Genomic DNA, 26,038 nt, shown 5'->3' on the forward strand with positions numbered 1-26,038 from the left:
AGACAGAGTCTCGCTCTGTCACCCAGGCTGGAGTGCACTGGCATGATCTCCGCTCACTGCAAGCTGGGCCTTCCAGGTTCAAGCAATTCTCCTGTCTCAGCTTCCCAAGTAGCTGGGATTACAGGTGCTTGCCACCACGCCTAGCTAATTTTTTTGTATTTTTAGTAGAGACGGGGTTTTGCCATGTTGGCCAAGCTGGTCTCGAACTCCTGACCGCAGGTGATTGCCTGTCAACCTCCCAAAGTGCAGGGATTACAGGTGTGAGCTACTGCGCCCATCCTAACACTTTGCTCTTATTGTAAAACCCAGATTTATTGTTTTCTTAATTCACTGATTGCAGAGAAAATAGGTTAAGGGTAGAATTACATTTTAACTGTTTTAGAAACAATTAATGTAATGATAGCTAAATTTAATATCTAATATGTTCTTTTTGTGAAAACACTTTAAAGATAGCCATTTCCTAGAGAGAGAAAAGGACACCTGGAAGTGACCACTTTATTATGAAAGATCTGTCATTTCTATATTCAGTGTTCTTTCAGTGATTGATATTTTCAAGTTACAGAGGCAAGTTTAACCTGTTTTCATGTACACTACTCCTCTTTAATGAAAATCTGTGTTTTTGTTTCCTTTTAGGTTAATCAACCTAAATTTAATCAAAGGCGTATCAGCAGTGCCAAGTTCTTAGGAGAACTTTACAATTACCGAATGGTGGAATCAGCTGTTATTTTCAGAACTCTGTATTCTTTTACCTCATTTGGTGTTAATCCTGATGGCTCTCCAAGTTCCCTGGACCCACCTGAGCATCTTTTCAGAATTAGACTCGTATGCACTATTCTGGACACATGTGGCCAGTACTTTGACAGAGGTTCCAGTAAACGAAAACTTGATTGTTTCCTTGTATATTTTCAGGTATATAAGCTGAAATATTCAGTTTGGCATCATTTAATGCATTGCATGTGTTTTAAAAAATACTATTAGAGAAGAAACATGGTATTCATATACCCTATATATGTTCATAATTAGATTATATTGTTCATAGAAGAATGCTTTTGGAAATTTAAAGATATATGGTGGATTCTATTATATGAACATTCTCATTGCATGTAACTTTTATGATTGATAATGATTGCTCATTAATTTTGGGAATTATTTTCCTACAGTTTATAAATTTGGTTCACTAATTTGTGGACCATTATATTTAATACAGTAATTTATTAATTAAAATTACTTGTGATTTGTAATACATTTGTTAATGTTCTCTTCTCACTCATCTATATTCTGATTTACATCTCAAATTCTTGCTTTTTTTTTTTTTTAAATAGAGATGGGGTCTTGCTGTGTTGGCCAGGTTGATCTTGAATTCCTAGCCTCAAGTAAGTCTCCCACCTCAGCCTCCCAAAGTGTTAGGATTACAGGCATGAACCACCGTGCGCAGCCCAAATTCTTGTTTCTAAAAGATAGAATTTTTTTTTTTTTTGAGACTGAGTCTTGCTCTGTCACCCAGGTTGGAGTCTAGTGGTGCAATCTCAGCTCACTGCAACCTCTGCCTCTCAGGTTCAAGCAGTTCTCCTGCCTCAGCTTCCAGAGTATCTGGGATTACAGGCGTACTCCACCACACCCGGCTAATTTTTGTATTTTTGGTGGCGGAGGTGGAGGGGTGGTTTCACCATGTTGGTTAGGCTGGTCTTGAACTCCTGACCTCAGATGATCCACCCATCTCGGCCTCCCAGCGTTCTGGGATTAACAAGCATGAGTCAGCATGCCCAGCCTAATTTTTTTTTTTTTTTTTTAAACCTATCGCTTTTGAGAAAAATGTGTTCTATTTAATACAGAAAGAATGTTTGTTCATTTATTCATAAATTCTTGGGTTGTGCGCTCCATATCTTAATTTTGGTTAATTATATAAACTTCTGATTTAGACCAAGTACAATATAAATTAAATTCATATACAAATACAGGGACAGTACTACAACCTCTATAAAGTTTATATTTCAGAAGTTAACTTATAGGTTGATTAGTTGGAGCCCAATTACTATTTCCCATAAAATACAATTTTCTAAGTGCCGATTAGGGTGAACAACTCACTATCAAGTGCTTTAAGTTTTACTAAGTGCTGATAGTACCATTCAATTCTATATAATCACAGTTGTTAGTATTTTCATTTACCCATTATGAAGAAAATAAGTTTAATGTTACAACTTGAAGTATTAAAAATACATCCACATTGTGGCATGTGTTAAGTGGGGGGTAAATATTATTGGGGAATTGTGGTCTATTAGCTTGCTCCTACCACTATTCTTTCGCAATAGAGGGAAACTTATTACTCCTTTACTTTCTGAATTGATGAGCAGAAAGTGGGGAAAAGGACTTGCAGATTTGAGGGTTGGAGTCCCTGTTGTATGTGAGGACCATCCAATAAGTTGGATACTGTATTAAAAGCCAGAGTTTTGCTGCAAAATGGCAACTATAACAGCATCCAAACTAGAGTCTCTCTCAGAAGGGAATCATTCTTTGGATTCACTCTGACGTCTTAGGCTGAGAGAAAAGAAACACTCAGAAATATTCAGGAGCAAAAAGAGACAAAAATGTTTTCCAAATTGATTAACAGACAAAAGTGCATAGCAGAGCCATACTTAGGAATTGGAGTCAAAGGGAGTGAGGCCTAGGTGGTGAGGTCTGTGTGTTCCACCCAGAACATGGAGTGTACAGTTCAGTATTAGAAGGTCAGGAAGAAAGGATCACCTGGAGCAGTGCTTCTAAACTTTGCTGAGCATCCATGTCCCCTGGGGACATTGTAAAGATGCAGATTCTGATTCAGTTGATCTAGGGGGAGGACTGAGATTCTACATTTCTAACAAGCTCCCAGATGAGGTCCACACTTGGAGTAGCAAGGACCTGGAACAGACTGGAGAGGAAGAGTAAAACTCCCAGAGGAATACCTGTTTATATACTAGTAAATTCTTGGGTTGGGGTTGTGCTTTCAGTTAATGTAAATTTAGGAATTAGAACAAATATAAAATAGAATGTGGGAACCAGGCTTGGAGTAGAGAGGGAAAATATCTACACAGTGCCATATACACAGTAGATGTTCAATAAATGCTTGTTGATGATTAGTGGTTTTATATATTTCAAAAACCGTATCTTCAGATACTTTAACTCTTCAAAAATCAAAGCAAGTAGTACAGAGAAAATAATGAACATTTATCACAACAATGGCTTTGAATTTGGTTATATTTGCAAAATTAAATATGGGAAATCAGTACCTTGTTTTGGAGTACCTGAAAATTTATTTGGTATTTTATTTATAATATATCCTTGCCTTAAAAAAACTGTGACAGTTATAATAAAAAGATATTTAATACATTCGCCAAATAGCTGAAAGCCTGTATAGACAGAGGGAAGTGATTGGAATAAGATCACTGCTGTTGACCGTTAATAGAAATGGTAGGTGTCTTTTACAACCTTTTAGCTTAATAGTTATAACTAGGTAACAGCACAATATAGTTTATTATTTTTAAATATTTTGTTATTAATTTCTTGTAGCTAAATTTATTTTTCATTTGTTATCAGCGTTATGTTTGGTGGAAGAAAAGTTTGGAGGTTTGGACAAAAGACCATCCATTTCCTATTGATATAGATTACATGATCAGTGATACCCTAGAACTGCTAAGACCAAAGATCAAACTCTGTAATTCTCTGGAAGAATCCATCAGGCAGGTACAAGACTTGGAACGAGAATTCTTAATAAAACTGGGTAAGCAATTGATTATAGACAGAAAATGAAGGTGCTATTTGGCAGATTGTTTCTGGAATTTGCTTTATAATGTTACCAGTCAGAGTTTACATTGTATCTTTTCTATTTTCAGTGTTGAGTGTAACATAATAGTGTTAGGTAATAGCCATGTGATGTGCTTGATTTCACTAGGTAATTTCAAACTGGAGAAAAACAGTTATGCAGTACTCACAGGACTTGAAGCAAGTAATAGTGATGGGAAAAAAAAAAACGAAAACCACAATCCTGTCTACCTCTCTTAATTGTTGGATTTTTTGTTGCTAATATAAAATCTATTTTTGATTAAAGCATTACTTATTTTTGCAGTATATATTTTCAACAGGCATTATTTCTTAAAAAGTGCAAGGAAAGAAACTGTAGAAGGGAGTAACTGTCAGAAGTTTGGAACTATCCTGCAGGGTAGGATTTCAGAGCTTACCACTGGCAGAGTTGCTTCTGTTTCTAAGGACTAGAGAAAATCTAGAGATAATTAGAAGGTTCTCTATATACTTCAGTATCCTGAGGTTGTTTTGGGGAGAAGAGTTAACTCTTGAATAGCTGCCATTAGAGCTGCAGGAACCTACATGTCTTTAGAAATAACCAGTACAAGGTATAGCCATACCAGCCTGGTTTATATGCTGATAGTTCTTAGCATGTTTTATTGTAGTCATTTTAAAGTGACATGTTTTGAACAGGTGTGGTGGCTCATGCTTGTAATCCCAGCACTTTGGGAGGCCGAGGCAGGCAGATCACCTGAGGTCAGGAGTTGGAGACCAGCCTGGCCAACATGGCAAAACCCCATCTCTACTAAAAATACAAAAATTATCCAGGCATGGTGGCGCACGCCCATAATCCCAACTACTCAGGAGGCTGAGGCAGGAGAATTGCTTGAACCCGGGAGACAGAGATTGGAGTGAGCCAAGATCACGCCATTGCACTATAGCCTGGGCAACAAGAGTGAAACTCCATCTCAAAAAAAATAAATAAAATAAAAATAAAGTGACACGTTTTCAGACTATTAAGCTAGTATTTGATTTCCCACTAGAACTTGGTACATTCATGTCTATCATGAAGGGATCTTTACCTTAACCAGTTATGCAAATTATATAAATTTACTACATTGCATATCTGAAGAACCACTTTTCATGGTAAAGGTTTTATAAGTGCTGCTACTGATTGTGCAAGTATTAACTTTTCCTACAACTTAACCCGTAAAAGCATATGTGATTCTTTTTGTTCTTTGAACCTTTTTCCAAGTTACCTACTTTCTTTTCCTTTTGAAATTTCTAATTGAATACATGATCTCATATCAAGCAGAGTATTTGTGAACTTATTTCACTTGCTTTGGATCCTTGGAAAATTGTTAAGTCTTAGCCTTGTTTCTCAAAAACCTTAATGAATGGTACTCTCTGTGTAGTGGACATGAGTAAATATTAGTGTGATACCTAGTTTGGTGACAGAAAAGAGAACAGTTGTGCTTTGTCCTTTGTAGATCAAAAGGCTAAATTAAAGGACTGCAGGCTTCTTGTGAGGACTCTGTCCTTGCTTAGAATATGAAGGTAAAAAATAGATCGCTGTTCATGAATAAAACTCAAAAGATGGTAGCAGCTGCAATCAGTGCACTCCCAAGTCTCCATTTGCTTCCTGGTTATAGAGTCTAAATATCAGGAAGAAGACATATGCAGAAAAATTGATATTAAATCAGTTTCCTACTGATAAACCAGAAGATAATACAGTATTGTGCCTTTGGTAGTTTTTTGTTTTCAGACACCTGAAAATTCATTGTCTCGTGTTAGTTTTACAGTATCCCAATGTTAACATCGTAGTTAATTGGAAAATACTAAAACCATTTTCTTATATTTTAAAAATAATTTTTAATAGTATTAAAAGTAATAAGTGTTCATGACAGTAATTTTTTAAAATACCAAGAAAACAATACCAATATTCCATACAGAAGGATAATCATGTGTTACTATTTTGATACATATTTTTCTACTCTTTTTAAATTTTTTATGTGTTTGTGATTTTATAACCAATTGGTTCTACTTAATACATTATGAAATTTTTTCTTGACATTACACATATTCTTTTAAAGCTTTATTTTTTTGTTTTTTAATTGGCTGTGTTCATTTGTATCTATGTGCCATAATTTACTTCATACAGCTGTTTCACTCTTAGGTTGATGCTGTTTCACTCTTAGGTTGATTCTGGTTTTATACCACTGTAAATAACATTTTTAGTGTACCTCTGATTTTCTCAGGATAGGTAAGATTACTGGCTCAGATTTTTATTTTAATTTAAGAACAAAACTAAAATGATAATAGTCAATATTATTTGAATTCTGGTTTGGAAGTGTTCAAACCAGTATTCATGAAATGAGAGGGTTAAATCATATCATCACTAAAGTTTCTTCCTGCTTGAATCCTCTCAGATTCTATGAATCAACAGGTATTTATTTAACACCTACTGTGTATTTATTAATATATGTGCTCTCTTAAGTTTTGAACATACAAGTTTTTTGTCCTCAAGGGTCTTATAATCTGATGTAATATTTATGTGATTATTAGGAAAAAAATAACAACGTAGTATATCATCAAATGTAAGATGCTATAAGTTCTCCACATGCTTTAGGAGCAAATAGGAGAAAAAGTAATAGATTGAAATACTCATTGACAGTTTATACAGCAAGTAAAACTGAAACGGAACTTGAAGAGTGAATGGGATCTGAAAGTACGTATTGAAGGGTGTTCTCTATTGAGAAGGATATTGGACAAGCAAGATCTTAAAGCAGTGTGTTGTGTGACAGGAGATGTCTGAGGCAACTTCAGGGGAGGGCTTAGGAGAGAGGAGTGGGTAGCAGATCAGTGGGATCAGATGAGACCATATTGTGTGCATCTCAAAAGTAGAGAGGGTGGATTGGAATTCCAACAGGAAGAATTGACTAGGCTGTGAAATGTGGGATGGACACAGGAGGTGAAAGCAAATTCAGGCCAGGGAGTTCCATTAGGCTTAGGAGGAGAATGCTGTTATTGAAGGAAAAAAGTGAGTCTGTATGGTGACAAAGCTGCTATGTAGCTTTTTGCCCCATTCCCCCCCATCTTAATTTGCATACATTCAAATTGATAGCCAAATATGATTTATCCATTAAAGTGGCACAATTTGTTTCAAGTCTTTGAGTTTTTGGAGACTCTTTAAATCTCATTCGGTAAAGAGTGTGGCCAACGCTGTATCTTACATATGGCTGAGACTGTACCTCCTCTGTTGCTGTTTTCTACCTTTGTCCAAGACTGAGATATATAAGATTATCCAAGTATTTAAAGCTGTAAGAAAAGAGGGAAAAGTATACACACATATACACTTACTTTTTGTCACTTTTTGTTAGTGGTGTTTCTTTGTTGAAATGTAGGCCTACACATTTAGTTTTTAAAATGTCTCTCACCGCAGTTTTTAACTCTTTTACGTTTGTTCTGAGAAAATGGCTGTTGAATTATTAATGCATACTTTTACATGAATTGGTATAGTATAGAAAACTGGCCTGTATCTATTTTTAATGTATTTTCCATTTCCACCTTCTCATTTCAAGGCCTAGTAAATGACAAAGATTCAAAAGATTCTATGACAGAAGGAGAAAATCTTGAAGAGGATGAAGAAGAAGAAGAAGGGGGAGCTGAAACAGAAGAACAATCTGGAAATGAAAGTGAAGTAAATGAGCCAGAAGAAGAGGTGATGACTTTTATATATAGCAACATAGAGTACATTTGTATAAGAGTATTTTGATTATACGAGCCAAAATTTTTTTAATACATAAGACTTCCTCCTTAGTTGTTGTTTTTTGTTTTTACTTTTTTCTTTTTTTTTTTTTTTTGAGACAGAGTCTTGCTCTGTCGCCCAAATTGGAGTCCTGTGGCGCAATCTTGGCTCACTGCGACCTCTGCCTCTTGGGTTCAAGTCATTCTCCTGCGTCAGCCTCCCGAGTAGCTGAGATAATAGGTACCTGCCACCACGCCCAGCTAATTTTTGTATTTTTAGTAGAGATGGGATTTCACCATGTTGGCCAGGCTGGTCTTGAACCCCTGACTTCAAGTGATCCGCCCCTCACAGCCCCCCAAAGTGCTGGGATTACAGGCGTGAGCCACTGCACCTGGTCTCTTATTTAGTTTTATGATAGTAAATGTAACTAGTAGTATATTTCTATCATAAAACCCCTTGTTTAATTGAAAGTTTTCTTTTTGAGATGGAGTCTTGCTCTGTCCCCCAGGCTGGAAGTGCAGTGGCGCGATCTCGACTCACTGTAAGCTCTGCCTCCCGGGTTCACGTCATTCTCCTGCCTCAGCCTCCTGAGTAGCTGGGACTACAGGAGCCTGCCACCGCGCCCGGCTAATTTTTTGTATTTTTAGTAGAGATGGGGTTTCATCGTGGTCTCGATCTCCTGACCTTGTGATCCGCCCGCCTCAGCCTCCCAAAGTGCTGGGTTTACAGGCATGTGAGCCACCGCACCCACATTAAAAGTTTTTAAAGAAAGTAATAAAATACTGATCATAGCATTTTTATTTAATAAGCAATTTAAAGAAAAAAATTGTTTGATCTCCACATGTCTTTTTTTTTGTTTTTTTTTTTGAGACAGGGTTTCTCTCTGTTGCCAAGGCTGGAGTGCAGTGGTGTGATCATAGCTCACTGCAGCCTCAACCTCTTGGGCTCAAGCTATCCTCCCACCTCAGCCTCCTGAGTAGCTGAGATTGCATGGATGTGCTACCACGCCCAGCTAATTATTATTATTATTTTATTTTTATTTTTTTTGTAGAGATGAGGCTCTTGCTGTATTGCCCAGGCTAGTCTTGAACTCCTGGGCTCAAGCAATCCTCCTCCCTCAGCCTTTCAAAGAACTGGGATTACAGGTGTGAGCCACTGCACCCCACTTCTTGTGTATCATAATCTCGCTGTTGAATATGGACTTTTTAAAAGTCAGTGGATTTTATACTCTTCAAAGCAAAATTACTGGCTAGATATTAATGAGCTTTGCTTTATTTTTCCCAGATCTCATGGTTATATGAAATCCGAAATTCAACATATACCATAGTAATTGATACACCCTTTTTGTATCTATGACTCTATTAAGCTAAACCATATGAAATTGCTCTTGTACTGTTTCTGACTTAGCAAAATGTCATTTCTGTATGATTAAAACTAGCAGTTTTAATTCTTTCAGTTTTGTCGATGTTTGATACAGTCTTCACTGTCACCCAGGCTGGAGTGCAGTGGCATGATCTCTGCTCACCATAGTCTCCACCTCCTGGGTTCGAGCGATTCTTGTGCATCAGCTTCCCAAGTAGCTAGGATTTTAGGTGTGTGACACCAAGCGCAGCTAATTTTTGTATTTTTAGTAGAGACAGGGTTTCACCATGTTGGCCAAGTTGGTCTCGAACTCCTGGCCTCAAGTGATCTCCCCACCTTGGCCTTCCAAAACGCTTGGATTACAGGCGTGAGCCACCATGTTCGACCCATGATTCTTCAGTTTTTTCTTCCAAACTCACTTACGTTTAAAAGTTCCATGAAGCTGTGCACATCTGTAGTCCCAGTTACTCAGGTGGCTGAGGTAGGAGGATTGCTCGAGCCCAGGAATTCATGTCCAGCCTGGGCAACATAGTGAGACCCTGTTTCTTTAAATTTAAAAAAAAAAAAAAGTCGAACAAAATAAAAGGATGTGTGGGATTTGCTTTATAATCTCGTAGATTGGGGAATGGGTTAGGGGTATAGAAGAAAAAAATGAGAGTTTAAAAAGTTAGAATTAGTAAGATACGAATAGAATACTGATGAAATTAAAATGTAAGTCATGAAATTAGCAGTTTTTCACTGTAAGTATTATTTTAATTAAATATTGGAAAAAGTTTAAATTTGCAGTCAATACTTAAGTGTTTTGGGGAAGTTTAATTTCAGTTTTAAAGTTTTTATTTATTTGAGTAAATGGGATGTAAATATTTTGAGAATGTGGGTTTAATATTTAAAGGAATGTTAATTGTTTATAACATTCATAAGATAGATTTGCAAACTGGATTTTTAAAAAGCTTTATTTAGAATTAAAGAGAAAGGACTCATAATTTAAGGTGATTAAAGGTTTCTGCGGTCAGATGTAAAAATCCATAAGGCTGTGTTTCCTTCAGCCCTAAAGCTTTGTAACTTATTGGATATTTGGAATGCTTTAACTGCATAACAAATGGCTTTGCTGTTAGTTAAAAAGGATTGGTTGTGAAAAGATAGGCAATAATGTACGGTTTTCCTAATTGGCTAGTATTTATAGGCAGTGGAAATGCACCATTAAGTATTTATGTTATTTGCTACCACTTTTTCTTTACAACCTTAGAACTTCCTTAGATATAAATAAGTTAGTAAAAATTTAGAACTGGAATATGTTTCTTTAATTGGCTTCAGTGTACTAGATGGGCATTACATTGCTTTGTTTTCAAAATGAGGTTGTAATAGAAACATTCAGTAATAGAATTCAAGTTGACTTATTAAGTATTTTATAACAACAAAGGGAAATGAGAAAGTATTTCCATTTCATATTTTCAGACTAATCTTATGGTTGTCTTGGATTTGGCTAGTGTACTAATTACATGAGCAGTATCTAATAAATCCAGCATCCTTGGTAAATACGACATTAAGGAGCGCTCATTTTCTTACTAATTTCTCATTTGAAGAGTTCTGATATGTTTCCTCCTCTAAATGCATTTTCCCCTTTTTAAACATGAACTTTATACTTTTGATAGTTATATCATTTGTAACCATTACTTACTTTTCCAGTTGGAGAATGCATAGTGCACAGGATACATGGGTGTTTGCTGCGTAAAAATACAAACAAAACGTGCAGAGGGAGGTTCCATGTGCTTGTGTGTGGAAGTGAACTGGGACTGTGGTTCACTTTGTGAGAAATGAGGTTGGAATAGTTCACTTCTCCTTTCACCCCAAGACCAGTTTCCCGTGACCGCCCTCCAAACATAAGGAGGAGAAATTAATTAAAGAAAGAAGATGCATTGATTATAAAGTGATAAGAGCAATGGATATTCTACAGTTATTTACTTTGAGACAGAAGGGTTATAATTCAGCTCTTCAAAACAAATGCTGTGTTCTATTTTTATCTTGGTCCTCAGCTGTTCAAGGTTCTATTTGACCTTTTGAAGAGTGGGGGTGACTCTTAGCACCTGACAACCAGAACATTTTCTCTTAAACATCAGCTATCTAAGTTAAAGATAACTGTTTCAATTAAATGTTCTTCTGTGACAACTCCAGTATTCTCTAGCATTGTGTAATTTATCAACAGAAAGTACAAGATTCATTCTTATAATAGCAATAATAGTTATTTACTGAGCAATTGTTATTCATGGTTACTGCCCTAAGCGCTGTCTTTGTATTACCATTTCTCATACTACCCTTGCAATAGGTGGGAAATGAAGGCACAGATAGGTTGAATAATTTTCCCAAGATCATAGAGCAGCAGGTGGTGGCAGAGCCGGTATTTGAACTCAGGCAGTTCGCCTTTTGCTGCGCTGTTCCTCTTGCTTTCCCTAGCCTGCTTAGGTTTTGTGGTTCATTGGCGAGCACTTCTTAATTCCGCCCATTGTTGTATCAGTGTACAGTGGGATTATGACAAATGAAATTCTTGTTCAAAATCTTAATTTGAAAGATTAATGCATGCTCCATTCCCTGAATAATATGAAGCATAAAGGATGGAGAGAGGGGAAAAATTAATGTATTTTAGCTTAGTTTTTGAATGGGAAGTGTCTTTTAAGTGTTACGAAAGGATTCATTTTTTCAAGAGCAAATTTAAGAGCACCTCTATTGCAAATTTAATTTTGAATTATAAAATTAATTCAGAAAACATTAATGCATTTGGGGGGGAAAAGGTAATGTATTGATGTACATTTTCTTTTTGAGTAGGGGATGGAGTGTAGCTCTGTCGACCAGGCTGGAGTGCAGTGGTGCAACGTTGGCTCACTGCAATCTCTGCCTCCCAGGTTCCAGTGATTCTCTTGCTTCAGACTCCTGAGTAGCTGGAATTACAGGTGCCTGCCACCATGTCTGGCCATTTTTTGTATTTTTAGTAGAGACGAGGTTTTGCTATGTTGGCCAGGCTGGTCTTGAACTCCTGACAAGTGATCCCCTGACCTCGGTCTTCCAAAGTGTTGGGATTATACCATGGCGCCAGCCATTGGTATCCATTTTTGAAACGTTTTCATTTTAGGAACTCAAAATCTTCAGCTGTCTGTACACTGTTATGGTTTTGGAATTAATTGCTCCATACACTAAAGATAACACATTTAAGTCATTTGTTTCAGGAATTATTTCTCAGCCATCTTTGCACAGTGAGAAGCAGCTGGGTTTAGTGGGTTTTTTTGTTTTTTTTTTTTTAACTCTTAAGGAACCATGTTGGGGGTGACTTGTGATACTGGGGTGGAGGGGCAAACGAAGCTCCACTCTGTGCTTTGTGCCCTTTGAAAATCTATCGGAACTCTGCCCCGTCTTCTGTTTGACCAGAAATTTCAGCTGATGGAAGTGGATGGAGGCAGGGACTGACTGTGATAATGGGGTGAAATAGTCTTTGAAAACCACCAGTTAGGGGAGCTGAACGGCCAGGTCTTCTGCTTAATAGCAGTGTGCCCTTGGGCAAGTCACTTAACTTTCCTGAGTCTCAGTTTTTTCCTGTGTAAAATAGGAACAGTAAAGCTTGTCCTTGCATCCTCAGATTTGGGTAGAGCAAACAAAATGAAGTGTATGAGAATACCTTCCAAACCGAAGTGCTTTATGAAAGGTATTGCTGTATCATTGCTTTCAGCTCATAATGCTGTTATATTTGAACTTTTGTTGGTTTCCGTTGCAGTTAGATGGGTATTAAAGAACTACTGTGAGACATTCAGATTAGTCTCCAGATTAGTTTCAGGAGGAGGAGAACACAAAAGGCTCAGGAAACTTCTTCATTGTGGAATTCAAGGAAGAGCTTCTACAGTAGATCTCTGTATTGTTAGATCAGTTGAAGGCAGTAAGATGGGTTTTCAACTACCAATTTGTCTTAAATGTTACTAGCTGACTTTGCCCTCCCACTGGAAGCCAACTACGTAAAGAGCTAAAAGTTGAGAATAGTAAACAATTATACAGAAGTTTTGAAATCTTTTTAAGGCATGTAAAATATGATTAACTTCTCAAAGTGCTTTAATCTTCTAATGTTCAATAATTTCAGGAGGGTTCTGATAATGATGATGATGAGGGAGAAGAAGAGGAGGAAGAGAATACAGATTACCTTACAGATTCCAATAAGGAAAATGAAACCGATGAAGAGAATACTGTATGTATGACTGAAAAGTTTACTTTTTGAAATTGTGCAACATTTTTATAGTATTCAAATTTTAGTCACTAAACTTTTGTTTCTTTTGATTATGAAAAATGTTTGTTTAGAAATTCATTTTCAATTTGTTTTCCTAACCATTTTCTTTAAATTCTTTTAACATTGAATAATGTTAGATATTTTACTCACTTTACTCCTTGAGTTATGTTGAGCAAGTTATCAATACTAAAAGGCTTTGCCCTAGAAAACATTACAGTTAAAATTTCTGGTCTGATTTTGTTGTTTTGTTTTAATAAGGAGGTAATGATTAAAGGCGGTGGACTTAAGCATGTACCTTGTGTAGAAGATGAGGACTTCATTCAAGCTCTGGATAAAATGATGCTAGAAAATCTACAGGTATTAAATGTCGTTTGTTCCAAAGACTCTTCTCAATACAAAACGTTGCAGCCCATTATATTCTGGTTCATGTGAAGGCCTCTCCTATCTAAGTGTCTCTTCTGCAGCAGCTTTTGCTAGATCATGTGTAGACAGCTTGCAGCTAGCTGCTTGTCCTTCTTGCATCCCACATCCTGATTTGCATGAGGTAGAGTCGGTGAAAATGCAACACACACAAGATTTGGAACAGAATAATTTCATTATGCCAATCTTTGCCTTTATTTCTTAAATCGTATTTCTTTTTTTTTCTTGAGACAGAGTCTCACTCTGTTGCTGGAGTGCCCAGGCTGGAGTGCAATGGCACGATCTCAGCTCACTGCAATCTCCACCTCCTGGGTTCAAACAATTCTTGTGCCTCAGCCTCCCCTAGTAGGTGGGATTACAGGCATGTGCCACCACCCTGGGCTAAGTTTTGTATTTTAGTAGAGACGAGGTTTTACCATGTTGGCCAGGCTGGTCTCGACCTCCAGACCTCTCAGGTAATCCGCCTGCCTCGGCCTCCCAAAGTGCCGGGATTACCGCGTGAACCACCGTGCCCGGCCTATTAACTCATATTTCTAAGACTTCTTTCTTGCGGTTTGTTTGGAAGCGAAACTGTGCATAAGATAGACATTTGGGGTCATTTAATTTAGTAAATTCTTACATTTATTAGTTGAATAGCTTCTGTGTTAATGGAAAAATGTTTGTGATTTAATGTTTAAAGAAATACTAGTTGTTTAATGTATTCATAACATTAATAAACTGGATTTTCTAAAAAACACCATCTAGCAGTTTTTTGAATGCCACAGTAATTTCAAGTAACTATATTTTTCTAGAGTTAGAGGTAAAATCTTAGACTGCTTACTTCAGCCCTATATGTACTTGATGTTAACCCTTAGGTGACTTGACGAGTGGGTTTGTTTGTTTGAATGGCAGGATGCAGGCCCCGTTGGGGTGGGTTTGGTGGAGAATGGGAAGGGAGGGAGTGAAGATACTGGATATAGGTAAGTCTTGAGGAGTTTTGCCAGAAAGGGAAGAGAAACGGGGAGGTAGCTAGAGAAGGTCATAGAGTTAAAAGACAGGGTTTTTTTTTTTAAAGGTAGAAGATATTATGGAATCTTTATATGCTCATGGAGCAGTCCTTTAGAGTTGAAATATTGGATTTTACTTTCCTTGATGCTGCTACAGCCAAAGGTATGATCAAGTACAAATTAGTGTTATAGGTGTCTTAGGTGATCTTCTTTCTTTAAATATTAAAATAACATGTGTTCATATATCCAGAAAGCTCCTAATTTATGAAATAAATCTTACATTTATTTTATTTAGGAGCCCAAGCAATCAAATAAAACATAATCATTATAATCCCTTGGAGGAGAGAATGGTTTACTTCTCTGAGAAACTTCCCATCTTATATGAATCAGTAGCCATTTACTCAGCCACTCATTTCTTTAGCAGATATGTTTATTGGGTACCTACTGTGTGCCTAACAGTGTGCATCAGGCTAAGTATAAAGTGGTAAATGCAACTGACGTGGTTCCTGTTCTAACAGAAGGTAGATATTTAACAACTAAACAAATACATCATTTCAAATTGTGATGAATGCTAAGAGCAGAATGCTTTGGTAGAGATTGAGGGAAGGGCATTCCTAGATAGGATAATGGGGAAGATGTCTCTGAGGTCATGAATTTCAAACAGGGCAAGTAAAGTGGAGCCATCCATCCAGGTGAAAATTTAAGGGAAGATGGGAACAATGTGTCAAAAGTCTTGAGGGAGAAAAGAACCTGTGTTTAAAAAACTAAAAGAAGGCCAACACTAATAGAGGGCGGGGCACAATCCTATGTGGGAGGGTAGAGGTACCCAACAGGGCAGGACTAAATTCAGGGAGCCTGGACAGAAGGCTGTTGTAGTGAGTCAGGTGAGAGATGATGGTCAGCTGTCTAGCATATGGCAAGACATACGGAGAGAAGTCTGGATTTCAGCTATTCAGGGGTAGAATGACCTGGCTTATTTGTTGCTGGATTGGATATGGGTGTGTAGGGGGTGAGGCATCAAAGATGATAGCTGGTTTTCCAGATTGGGCCACTGGCTAATCTCTGGGACGGGAAACAAGGGACCAATGAGCAGAAGTTTCCCTTTGCCCATGTTACACTTGAGAAGCCTTAAGGTGTCAAAATGGAAATGTATGGAGATCAGAGGGATATGTGGAGTGAAAACAGAAATGTGATTGGTAGAGTATATTTAAAGCATTGGAACAAATGATTCATCCCCGGTGTAAAGTGTGGAGATAGAAGAGAAGCAGGGTCAGAATTGAGCCCTGAAGAACCCTAACATTTAGAAATAAGGTAGAAAAGCTGATGAAGTCAAAGGAATAGAAGTTTTTGATATGGTCCAATAATTTTTGCTTATTGACAGTTCTTGAAGAAGCAAACTGGAAGGATGGGAAGATATAATCAAGGAGGGAAGTTTGGATTCACATTTTTGCAGGAGATGTGCTTTTTGTGCTGGAGAAAAACTTAATCCTATACTAGGCCCTAGTTTTTAAGCAATATCAAAATACTGAACAACTGTACAGTATCTCTTTGTTTTGATAAAATTGTCACAGGAAGATGCAGTATCCTAGAGATACTAGTTTTCCATAAATCAAGCCCTTAAACTTAGTGTAATCCTAATTATATCACACCAGGAAGATGTTTTGGTTTTGCAGGGGAAAGAGAAGAGCAGGGAGATCAATGCAGAAGAAATTTAAAATTATTTCTTAAAACATCTGTAAGAATAAGCAAAATAGAGAATGCTAACAGATTTTTGGGAAATGAGTGAAATGCTCTACAAGATATGAAAATATGGCCGGGTGCGGTGGCTCACACCTGTAATCCCAGCACTTTGAGAGGCCGAGGCGGGCGGATCAGATGAGGTCAGGAGTTCAAGACCAGCCTGACCAACATGGTAAAACCCTGTCTCTACTAAAAATACAAAAAAAAAATTAGCTGGGCTTGGTGGTGGGCACCTGTAATCCCAGCTGCTCGGGAGGCTGAGGAGGAGAATCACTTCAACCTGGGAGGCAGAGGTTGCAGTGAGTCGGGATCGCACCATTGGGGACAAGAGCGAGACTTCATCTCAAAAAAAAAAAAAAAAAGATAAAACGTTTTAAACTGACAATAATAGTTTGATACAGGAACAGATTAATGAAACGGAGGAGAATACAAAATCGACCCAAAACATGACCGTTTAATAATATGATGAAGATAACATTGCAAATCAGTTAAGGGAAAACAGACAATAAACAGAAATAAAGTTGACTTTCCGTTTTATTTCCACACCAGAATTAATTGCAAATCTATCAAACACTCCCATAATTTTGAAGACTGTTGGGCCCTGCATCAAGTGCTTTACATCTATTCTTTGCACAGTGCTGTCAGATACTGTTAGTATTCTTTTGCTTTAGCTAAAGAAACAGAGGCTTGGAAAGACAGGAAGCTTGCTGGCCAGGCACGGTGGCTCACGCCTGTAATCCCAGCACTTTGGGAGGCCAAGATGGGTGGATCACGCGGTCAGGAGATCGAGACCATCATGACTAACACGATGAAACCCTGTCTCCACTAAAAGTACAAAAAATTAGCTGGGCGTGGTGGCGGATGCCTGTAGTCCCAGCTGCTTGGGAAGCTGAGGCAGGAGAATCACTTGAACCCGGGAGGTGGAGGTTGCAGTAAGCCAAGATTGTTCCACTGCTCAATCTGTCTGCCTGGGGGACAGAGTGAGACTCCGTCTCCAAAAAAAAAAAAAAAAGAAACTTGCTTATGGCCACATGGCTAAGAGGTGTGAGAGTCTGTTCTCAACTATTTTACTGTGTTGCCTTCTAGCACAGGATGCTATGAGAAACTTGAAGAAATGACAGGAAGAAAACGTTTATAGTCTACACAAAGGCCCAATACTTCTATAGCAAACCAATGAGAAATGATAAATGATGTAGTTTTTTTTTTTTAATTGTATGAAAGGTAATGGCAAAATCATGCCAAAGCTCATGAGTAATAAAATAGTGTGCAAATTCAGATGAGCCTTTTCACTTATCAGACCATCAGATACTGAGATTTACTAAGTGATAATACCCAGTGTGGTTTTGTTTGAGTAAACGTGTTTGTAAATGTCTGTCAGTCCAGCTTTTTTAGAGGGAAATTCAGTAAACTTGTCTAATGGGCTTGCCAGTTGATCTAAAAATTTACCCCTACTTGTTCTCTTTATAAAGCTAAATATACAAAGATATCACATTGTGATAGGAAAGAAAGTCCTTCCATGTGTGGGAAGGAGCATTAAAAAAAAAAGTCTTGGTTGTCTGTCAATAATCAATTAAATAATAAGGGCATATCGACGTAATTCGCTCTGTATATACTCAAAGAAAAAGATAACCAAGATATAGGATTAAACAGAAGAAAAAATATGTATGTTGAGTATACAACAGTATGCATAGTGGTTGCTTGTGTTTATATGTATATATTGTTCGTATACGCAAGAAAAAATCTGAGAGAACATACTCCATTGTTAATAGTTGTTGCATCTTGGGGTTGGGGCAGAGGGAAGTAGCTGGAGGAGTTAGTATGGACATACTTACCAATACATTTTCGTATTTAAATATTTTATGAAGAGAATATGTTAATGTTATAATCAGGGAGAAAAATCAAGATTTGTCTATTGTGATCCTTTTGAATTTTAAGAAAAAAGTCTTTATAAATCTTATAAACCTGGGAAGACTTCAAGCAGATTATAATAAACTGGAGCTTAAAAAACAATAAAACAGGATTTTACTTGATTTGCAAGTCTCTTGAATATATGGGGCCTGTATCAGAAGACTGTTTAAATGGTGGTAGAGCAGTTTCCAAGACATTGAGGGCCTTTCAGCATGACCTGCCTAGCTTCATGGAATATTCAGCTCTTCCCTCTTTGCTGCTCATTCATCAGTCCTGTGTTTGCAGTTCCCTAAGTGCACCATGCTGGTTCATGTCCTTGCTTTGCACCTGTTCTTCCCCTGCCTGGATTCCCTCCACATCCCCCAAACTGCTCTTTTACCATTTGCTTGGAAGAAGTCGATGAAGTCTTTAACATTCTCAAATGTGCCATTTCTATTCAGCCTTTCGTGAAAGGCACGCAACCACTGCCAGCCAGGTACAGGTAGTCACTTAATCTCCTCCACAGGTGTTATACACCTATGATGTATCATCATAATTGTTTCTGCATCTGTCTTAACAAGCTTATTGAGCTCTTGGAGGGTAGTGGCTAAGTATTTTTAACATTAGTATCTCCAAGCCTGTAACATATGGCAAGTCTTCAGTGAAGGTTCATTTAATTAATTGGTTGGAAAGTTCATTGTAGATGTTAAAAATAATTGATATTGCCAACCAAGGAATTAATCCGAATGGTCATAGATTCCATTCATTCTTCAGTACTCCCTGAGTGCCTGCTGTGGGTAACGCCCTGCTGAGGAGCCCTGGAGAAAGGGATGCAGTGATGAGCCCATGCTGCCTGGGATTATGAAGGAAGATATGGTCTAGGAGGACGAATAGAAGGGTGTGGTGTATTTAAGGAGAGGGGGGGGGTGGGTAGGGATTTGGTAGAACCTGCAGCACTGCGTGCTTGGGAGAGGCTGGAGCAGTCAACAGCAGCCAAGTCCCATAGTTCCTTCCATGTCGTAGGCAGAGGTGTTAGGTGGAGGGAGAAATACTCCCTAGATTTATCCACGGTTCAGAAAGAGTATTATGGTGGTTGTGATTGTTGACTGTTACAGTTCTTATGATTGTTGTGTTTTAAGAAATACAGCATTGAATGAGTTTGCAATTTATATTGACATACATCCATATATATCTTGAAGTGTTTATTATGTCCTTTTTAATTTCTTTTAGCAACGAAGTGGTGAATCTGTTAAAGTGCACCAACTAGATGTTGCCATTCCTTTGCATCTCAAAAGCCAGCTGAGGAAAGGGCCCCCACTGGGAGGTGGGGAAGGAGAGGCCGAGTCTGCAGACACAATGCCGTTTGTCATGTTAACAAGAAAAGGCAATAAACAGCAGGTAAGAAACTGCCCGGCCTGTAATTATAGCTGATTGTGAGTTATCCCATTTAAGGAGCAACTTTGTTTTATTGGTTTTAACTTATCTTTGACCTACAAGGGGATAAGGGTTGCATAGTTTTAAAGCGTTCAGTGGTAGAATAATTTCATCCCTTATATGGTTTGTCTTTTGTTTATTTGCTTGTTTGTTTGAGACAGAGTCTCACTTTGTCACCTAGGCTGGAGTGCAGTGGCAGAGTCTTGGCTCACTGCAGCCTCCACCTCCCAGGTTCAAACGATTCTTCTGCCTCAGCCTCCGGAGTAGGTGGGATTACAGGCATCCACCATGACGCCCGGCTAATTTTTGTATTTTTAGCAGAGACGGGGTTTCACCATGTTGGCCAGGCTGGTCTCGAACTCCTGACCTCAGGTGATCCGCCCACCTCGGGCTCCCAAAGTGCTTGGATTACAGGCGTGAGCCACTGCGCCTGGCCCCTTATGTGTTTTAAATCATATATATTTGTTAGAATATGTAACTACCTTGATATCTAGCACAAACTTCCACAAGCAAGCCCCAGGCAGGGAAGGAAAGGAGGATGGCGACTGATGCAGCTCCAGAAGAGGCTTGGCTGTCATCACATGAAAATCACACCAACCCTTCTCTATATCCCTCTCCATTTTTGTTGTTTGCTCTTTCCCCCTTCATACAAGATTGTCCCTCAAAACCTTTCCCCCTCTACCAAGCTGTTACTCTAGGGATTCATAGTTGATTTGTCGTATACTTATTGAGCATCTACTATGTGCCAGGTACTATTCTATTCAGGTCCTGAGGCTACAGTGATACACAGACCAATGTGCCTGCCCTCATGAAACTTACCTCCTACTGAGAGAGTGAGAGAGACAAATGCACCTATTTGTAGATAGTGAAACATGGTATGAAGAGAATATAGGCCAGCTCTCAGATATACCTTTAGGTGTATTTAGATCAATTCTGTAAACTTTTTTTACATTTTAACATTTCTGAGATCAAGTTGCTTCTTAGAGTTCATGGAATCCTGGGATAATTGACAGCATTTCTTTCTGCTTTAGTGATAAATAAAATAATGGTGCCTCTTAAAATTAATAGAATGTTACGTTTTGTTGTATATGGTAGCTGCCACAGTTATATTAGACAAGTCCAGTACCTGACTCCCACATTCATCTACACAGTCGTTTAACAAATATTTATTATTTACCTGCTATACACCAGGCACTTCTGTGTGCAGAACATAGCAGCAGTTAGCCAGAGTCCCTCCTCTCTTGCAGGCTTTCATTCTGGTGTTGGGAGGCATATGAGAAATACACCAAGTCACGTTGGGGGAATGGCTGCTGAAGGGGTGGCCTGCCCCTCCACACCTGTGGGCGTTTCTCGTTAGGTGGAACGAGAGACTTGAGAAAAGAAATGAGACACAGAGGCAAAGTATAGAGAAAGAAAAGTGGGCCCAGGGGACCGGTGCTCATCATACAGAGGATCCACGGCGGCACCGGTCTCTGAGTTCCCTTAGTATTTATTGATAATTATCTTTACCATCTTAGAAAAAGGAAAGTAGCAGGATAATAGGATCATCGTAGGGAGAAGGTCAGCAGTAAGACATGAATAAAGATCTCTGTGACGTAAGTTTAAGGAAAAGTGCTGTGCCTTGATATGCATTTGTAAACATCTCCATAAACCTTTTTAGTGCATAAAGAGCAGCATTGCACTAGCAAGTCCCACCTTTCGCCCTGAGGCGGTTTTCTCCTTTTTCAGTAAACAGAACATACAATTGGTTTTTACACCCGAGATGTTCCCTTGCCCAGGGACGAGCAGGAGACAGATGCTTTTCTCTATCTCAACTGCCAAGAGGCCTTCTTCCCTCTTGTACTAGTCCTCCTCAGCACAGACCCTTCACGGGTGTCAGGCTGGGGGATGATCAGGTCTTTCTCTTCCCACGAGGCCATATTTCAGACTATCACATGGGGAGAAACCTTGGACAATACCTAGCTTTCCTAGGCAGAGGTCCCTGCGACCTTTGGCAATGTACGTGTCCCTGGGCACTTGAGATTAAGAGAATGGTGATGACTTTTAACCAGTAAGCTGCCTTCAGGCACTTCTTTAACAAAGCACACCCTGCACAGCCCAAAATCCTTTAAACCTTGAGTCACCACAGCACATGTTTCTTGCAAGGACAAGGTTGGGGGTAGGGTCACAGATTAACAGCATCTCAAATACAGAACAAGATGGCGTCTCTTATGTCTACTTCTTTCTATATAGACACAGTAACAGTCTGATCTTTCTTTTCCCCACAGCTACCAAGGAGGATAAAGCAGGGTAAGAGGATAGAAAGAGACAGGGATGATGAGGTGCCAGGAGAGGGAGGCTGCCTCTTAGGTAGGATGATCAGGGAAGACTCTGCAATAAGTTGCAGAGATGTCCTCCCCACTAGCACAACCTCAAATATATGATGCCTAAATATCCCTGCATTTGTTGGGCAACTTCTCATGTACACCGAGATCAGAATTGTGCAGTATACTTGTGCAGCATACAAGTGATATACTTGAGCAGTATACTACTTTTTGCTGCAGCGATACCACCTATATACCAATTAGAATTGTGGAGTGTGGCCGAGTGCGGTGGCTCACACTTGTAATCCCAGCACTTTGGGATGCCAAGGTGGGCGAATCACAAGGTCAGGAGTTCAAGACCAACCTGACCAACATAGTGAAACCCTGTCTCTACTAAAAATACAAAAATTAGCCACACGTGGTTGTGGGCACCTGTAATCCCAGCTACTCAGGAGGCTGAGGGAGGAGAATCACTTGAACCCAGGAGGTGGAAGTTGTAGTGAGCCAAGATCTCACCATTGCACTCCAGCCTGGGCGACAGAACAAGACTCTGTCTCAAAGAAAAAAATAAGAAGAAGAATTGTGGAGTGTGGGGCTGGCAAAGACTTCACAGCATGACTCATGTATTGAGAGTTAACTTTGACAGGATCATAGCATTGCTGAATCTTCCTCAGACACTGCCATCATCGGGCCTTGCCTCCAGCCCAGGCTCCAGCCAGGCCTCCTGGTGCTTTCAGGAGAGCCACACCCCTCCCCTCCTTTGACCAGGGTTGAACTCTGGCACATCCCCATTCCTTTACTCTCCATTCTCTATCTGTGGGGAAAATGAGAGCTTTTTCAAAAATCAGGCCCTAAATGTGGTGTTGCCCTGAGGTCTTTGCTAAGACTGCTGTCCTCAGAGCACCTGGAAATGCTAATTCACCACTGTTACCAGGATTCACAAATCCCAGCATTTTTGCTTTGCTAGGGACTATTTAGTTCTCTGAACTAGACTTTTCTATTTCAGTTATCATGTTTTAGATCTCCTTCATTCTCTTTCTCTTTAAAAACTCTTAGCTTCCTCCTCCATTCCCCCATCACCAGCTTTTCTTGGCACACAGTTTCTAAAGGTAATTAGGCTGTAAAGTTGGAAGGCATGCACACATGCACATATCTTGTCTGTTGAATTGTAGAGGGGAGTATATGGCAGCTTCAGCTAGATATACCTTGGTCTGTATTCCTGCACAGCTGCTAGATAATGCTATTCCATTGGCACACTAGGGCCATGATTTTTGTTAACTAAAAGAGAGTTTAGGAATATCTCTTTTTGAAGGTCAGATTGCACAACAGTAAATAATCAGTTTTTTTCTTCCTCTCTTTCATGAAGTACATGAATATTCATTATCACCTTTGTCAACTCTACACCCCATCTGGCCCTTATAGAACATGTAGGCATTGAAAATAATCAAAGCCTACTTAAAAAAAGCTTGTGGGCTTTGGAAAATAAGTATACCCCAGCAGTCTGAAATTCTAAATTGTATAAATCAAAATAAGATTATGTATTTTTTAGAAGGAATATTTTTGGTTGAAAGTAGGTAGATTATAAACCGGGTGGCTTATGTAATTTTATGTAAATGAATTTGAAGTTCTTGTTTCTTAAAATGTAACATTTAATTTTTAATTTTTAAGGATATATTGTTATTAAATTTTAAAAATATTAGCAGACATGAAATGAGAACTCAGAGTACCTGGTTATTAAGTAAATTTTCAATGCTTCTAAACTTTATTTGGAATTTTGGAAAATGTTCAGTTTTTGGAACATTATTTGAAGAAACATCGTTGGTATGTTGTGGTCTGAAAAAGAAAGTATATTTTGTTCTGATTTTTATTCCTTTATTTGGCTTTTGGGTGTTGGCCCTTCTGGTGCAACGGTTTTTCTACAAATGTGAAATGTGTTGCCTTATAGGAATCTTTGGTTTTAAAGTGAAAGACCCCTTTGTGCATCAAATTTGTACTCAGAAATAACTTTCTGTTGTGGTCATTAGGGGAAAAAAAAATTGCACCAATGAAGTGAGTAGTTGCAGAGAAAGAAAAAGATAATGCTTTTAGCCATTTCTTTCTTTCTAGATTTAAATATTTATGAATTAGAATAATGAATTTAGGCCGGGCGCGGTGGCTCAAGCCTGTAATCCCAGCACTTTGGGAGGCCGAGGCGGGTGGATCACGAGGTCAGGAGATCGAGGCTATCCTGGCTAACTTGGTGAAACCCCGTCTCTACTAAAAATACAAAAAACTAGCCGGGCTTGGTGGTGGGCGCCTATAGTCTCAGCTACTTGGGAGGCTGAGGCGGCAGAATGGCGTGAACCCGGGAGGCGGAGCTTGCAGTGAGCCGAGATCAGGCCACTGCACTCCAGCCTGGGAGACACAGCGAGACTCCGTCTCAAAAAAAAAAAAAAAAAAAAAAGAATAATGAATTTAAATTAAAACAAGTTTTAATGTAATATAAATGTTATAAAATGCTTTAAAAAGCTTTTTTGACCAGGCGCGGTGGCTCAAGCCTGTAATCCCAGCACTTCAGGAGGCCGAGGCAGGTGGATCACGAGGTCAGGAGATTGAGACCATCCTGGCTAACACAGGGAAACCCCGTCTCTACTAAAAACACACACAAAAAAACTAGCCGGGCGAGGTGGCGGTCGCCTATAGTCCCAGCTACTTGGGAGGCTGAGGCAGGAGAATGGCGTGAACCCAGGAGGCAGAGGTTGCAGTGAGCTGAGATCGCGCCACTGCACTCCAGCCTGGGCGACAGAGCAAGACTCCGTCTCAAAAAAAAAAAAAAACAACTTTTTTATTATTTCAAACAAATGTGTAACATAGTATAGTTTAATACTGGCAGACAAGCCTTTTCTGCAATTAGTGTTTACATAAGGAGTTATGATTTGTTATTATATTTTTACTAGAATAATGGATAGTTATATGTCATAGTAACTTGGGATTATATTTTTTAATTTTAGCTACAGTCATGGAGTAGCAGCAAAATATAAGCTAAATCACCTTCATTGCTATCATGTTCAGGAAATTTAGTTTGAGTGACTTCAATATTTTTATCATCTAACTTGCTATAAAGTAGTGTATCTCTGTTTACTGCAGAGCTGCTAAGATACTGTTAAGGCAGTAGGCAAAGGTGGCCATCAGTAAATTTGTCTCTTTGTTTCCCTGTATTTATTACTGTCTCTTTTATGTTCTTTTTAAGTACATAATACTTGAGAACTTTGCCTTCTGTAAAATTTGTCTGAGTTCATAAAATGTGTTTTTGTTCATCTTTTATTTATAATTGTTTCCCGTTAGAAGATCTTTTAACCTTCTTTGATCACATTATGAACTTTTCTTTACAATGTTTTGTACTATTTTATTATTGTGATTAGTGCCATCATCATTAGGCTTATTATTAGTGGATTATGAAGGAAATTTCAAATTTTATCGTCAGGAACCTAAAAGGGGGAGAAGTGGCCAACTGTTTTATTTCTGAGTGTTTAGATAAAAATATCTTAGAGTTGCAACGTCCAGTTTCATGATGATTAAGAAATTATCTGTCTACTTTTTTTTTAATTGAGTCGGAGTCTTGCTCTTTTGCCCAGGCTGGAGTGCGGTGGCACAACCTTGGCTCACTGCAACCTCCGCCTCCCAGGTTCAAGCAATTCTCCTGCCTCAACCTCCCGGGTGGCTGGGACTATAGTTTTAGTAGAGATGGAGTTTCACCATGTTGGCCAGGCTGGTCTCGAACCCCTGACCTCAGGTCATCCACCCACCTCGGCCTCCCAAAGTGTCAGGATTATAGGCATGAGCCACTGTGCCCCACCTATCTACATTTTTTACTGGGCTGCCTTGCTTGACTATTTTGTAAAACGGTAATATACCAATCCCTCTATTTGCATAATTCATAATTGTTTAGGACCAGTTAGTATAGCCACTGAAAGGAAAGCCAGCCAACTGATTAAGAGGATTGTAATGCCAGAGTCTATAATTTACATTAAGAAATTCAGTCTGCCATGTCTCTTCATCCAAGGCATCTTATTTTGTACTTGGAACAGAAAATGATTTAAAATTTAGCTGTCACTCTCAAAGCCTAATTGATGTTTATATATAT

At 38.7% G+C, this 26,038-nt stretch overlaps 1 protein-coding gene across 2 annotated transcripts in view; it reads left to right on the forward strand.

Annotated features, from left to right (window-relative positions):
• UPF2 (UPF2 regulator of nonsense transcripts homolog (yeast)) overlaps positions 1–26,038 on the forward strand; it is a 140,571-nt gene that overhangs the window by 99,268 nt on the left and 15,265 nt on the right. For both annotated transcript variants that reach the window (XM_011974897.1, XM_011974896.1), the window contains exons 14-19: positions 634–909; positions 3,571–3,754; positions 7,356–7,495; positions 13,002–13,106; positions 13,404–13,502; positions 19,409–19,576. In XM_011974897.1, the coding sequence (XP_011830287.1) occupies positions 634–909; positions 3,571–3,754; positions 7,356–7,495; positions 13,002–13,106; positions 13,404–13,502; positions 19,409–19,576 (972 nt within the window). The remainder of the gene's footprint in view (positions 1–633; positions 910–3,570; positions 3,755–7,355; positions 7,496–13,001; positions 13,107–13,403; positions 13,503–19,408; positions 19,577–26,038) is intronic.

Source organism: Mandrillus leucophaeus, unplaced genomic scaffold (genome assembly GCF_000951045.1).
Source record: "Mandrillus leucophaeus isolate KB7577 unplaced genomic scaffold, Mleu.le_1.0 Scaffold15, whole genome shotgun sequence".
Lineage (NCBI taxonomy): Eukaryota > Metazoa > Chordata > Mammalia > Primates > Cercopithecidae > Mandrillus > Mandrillus leucophaeus.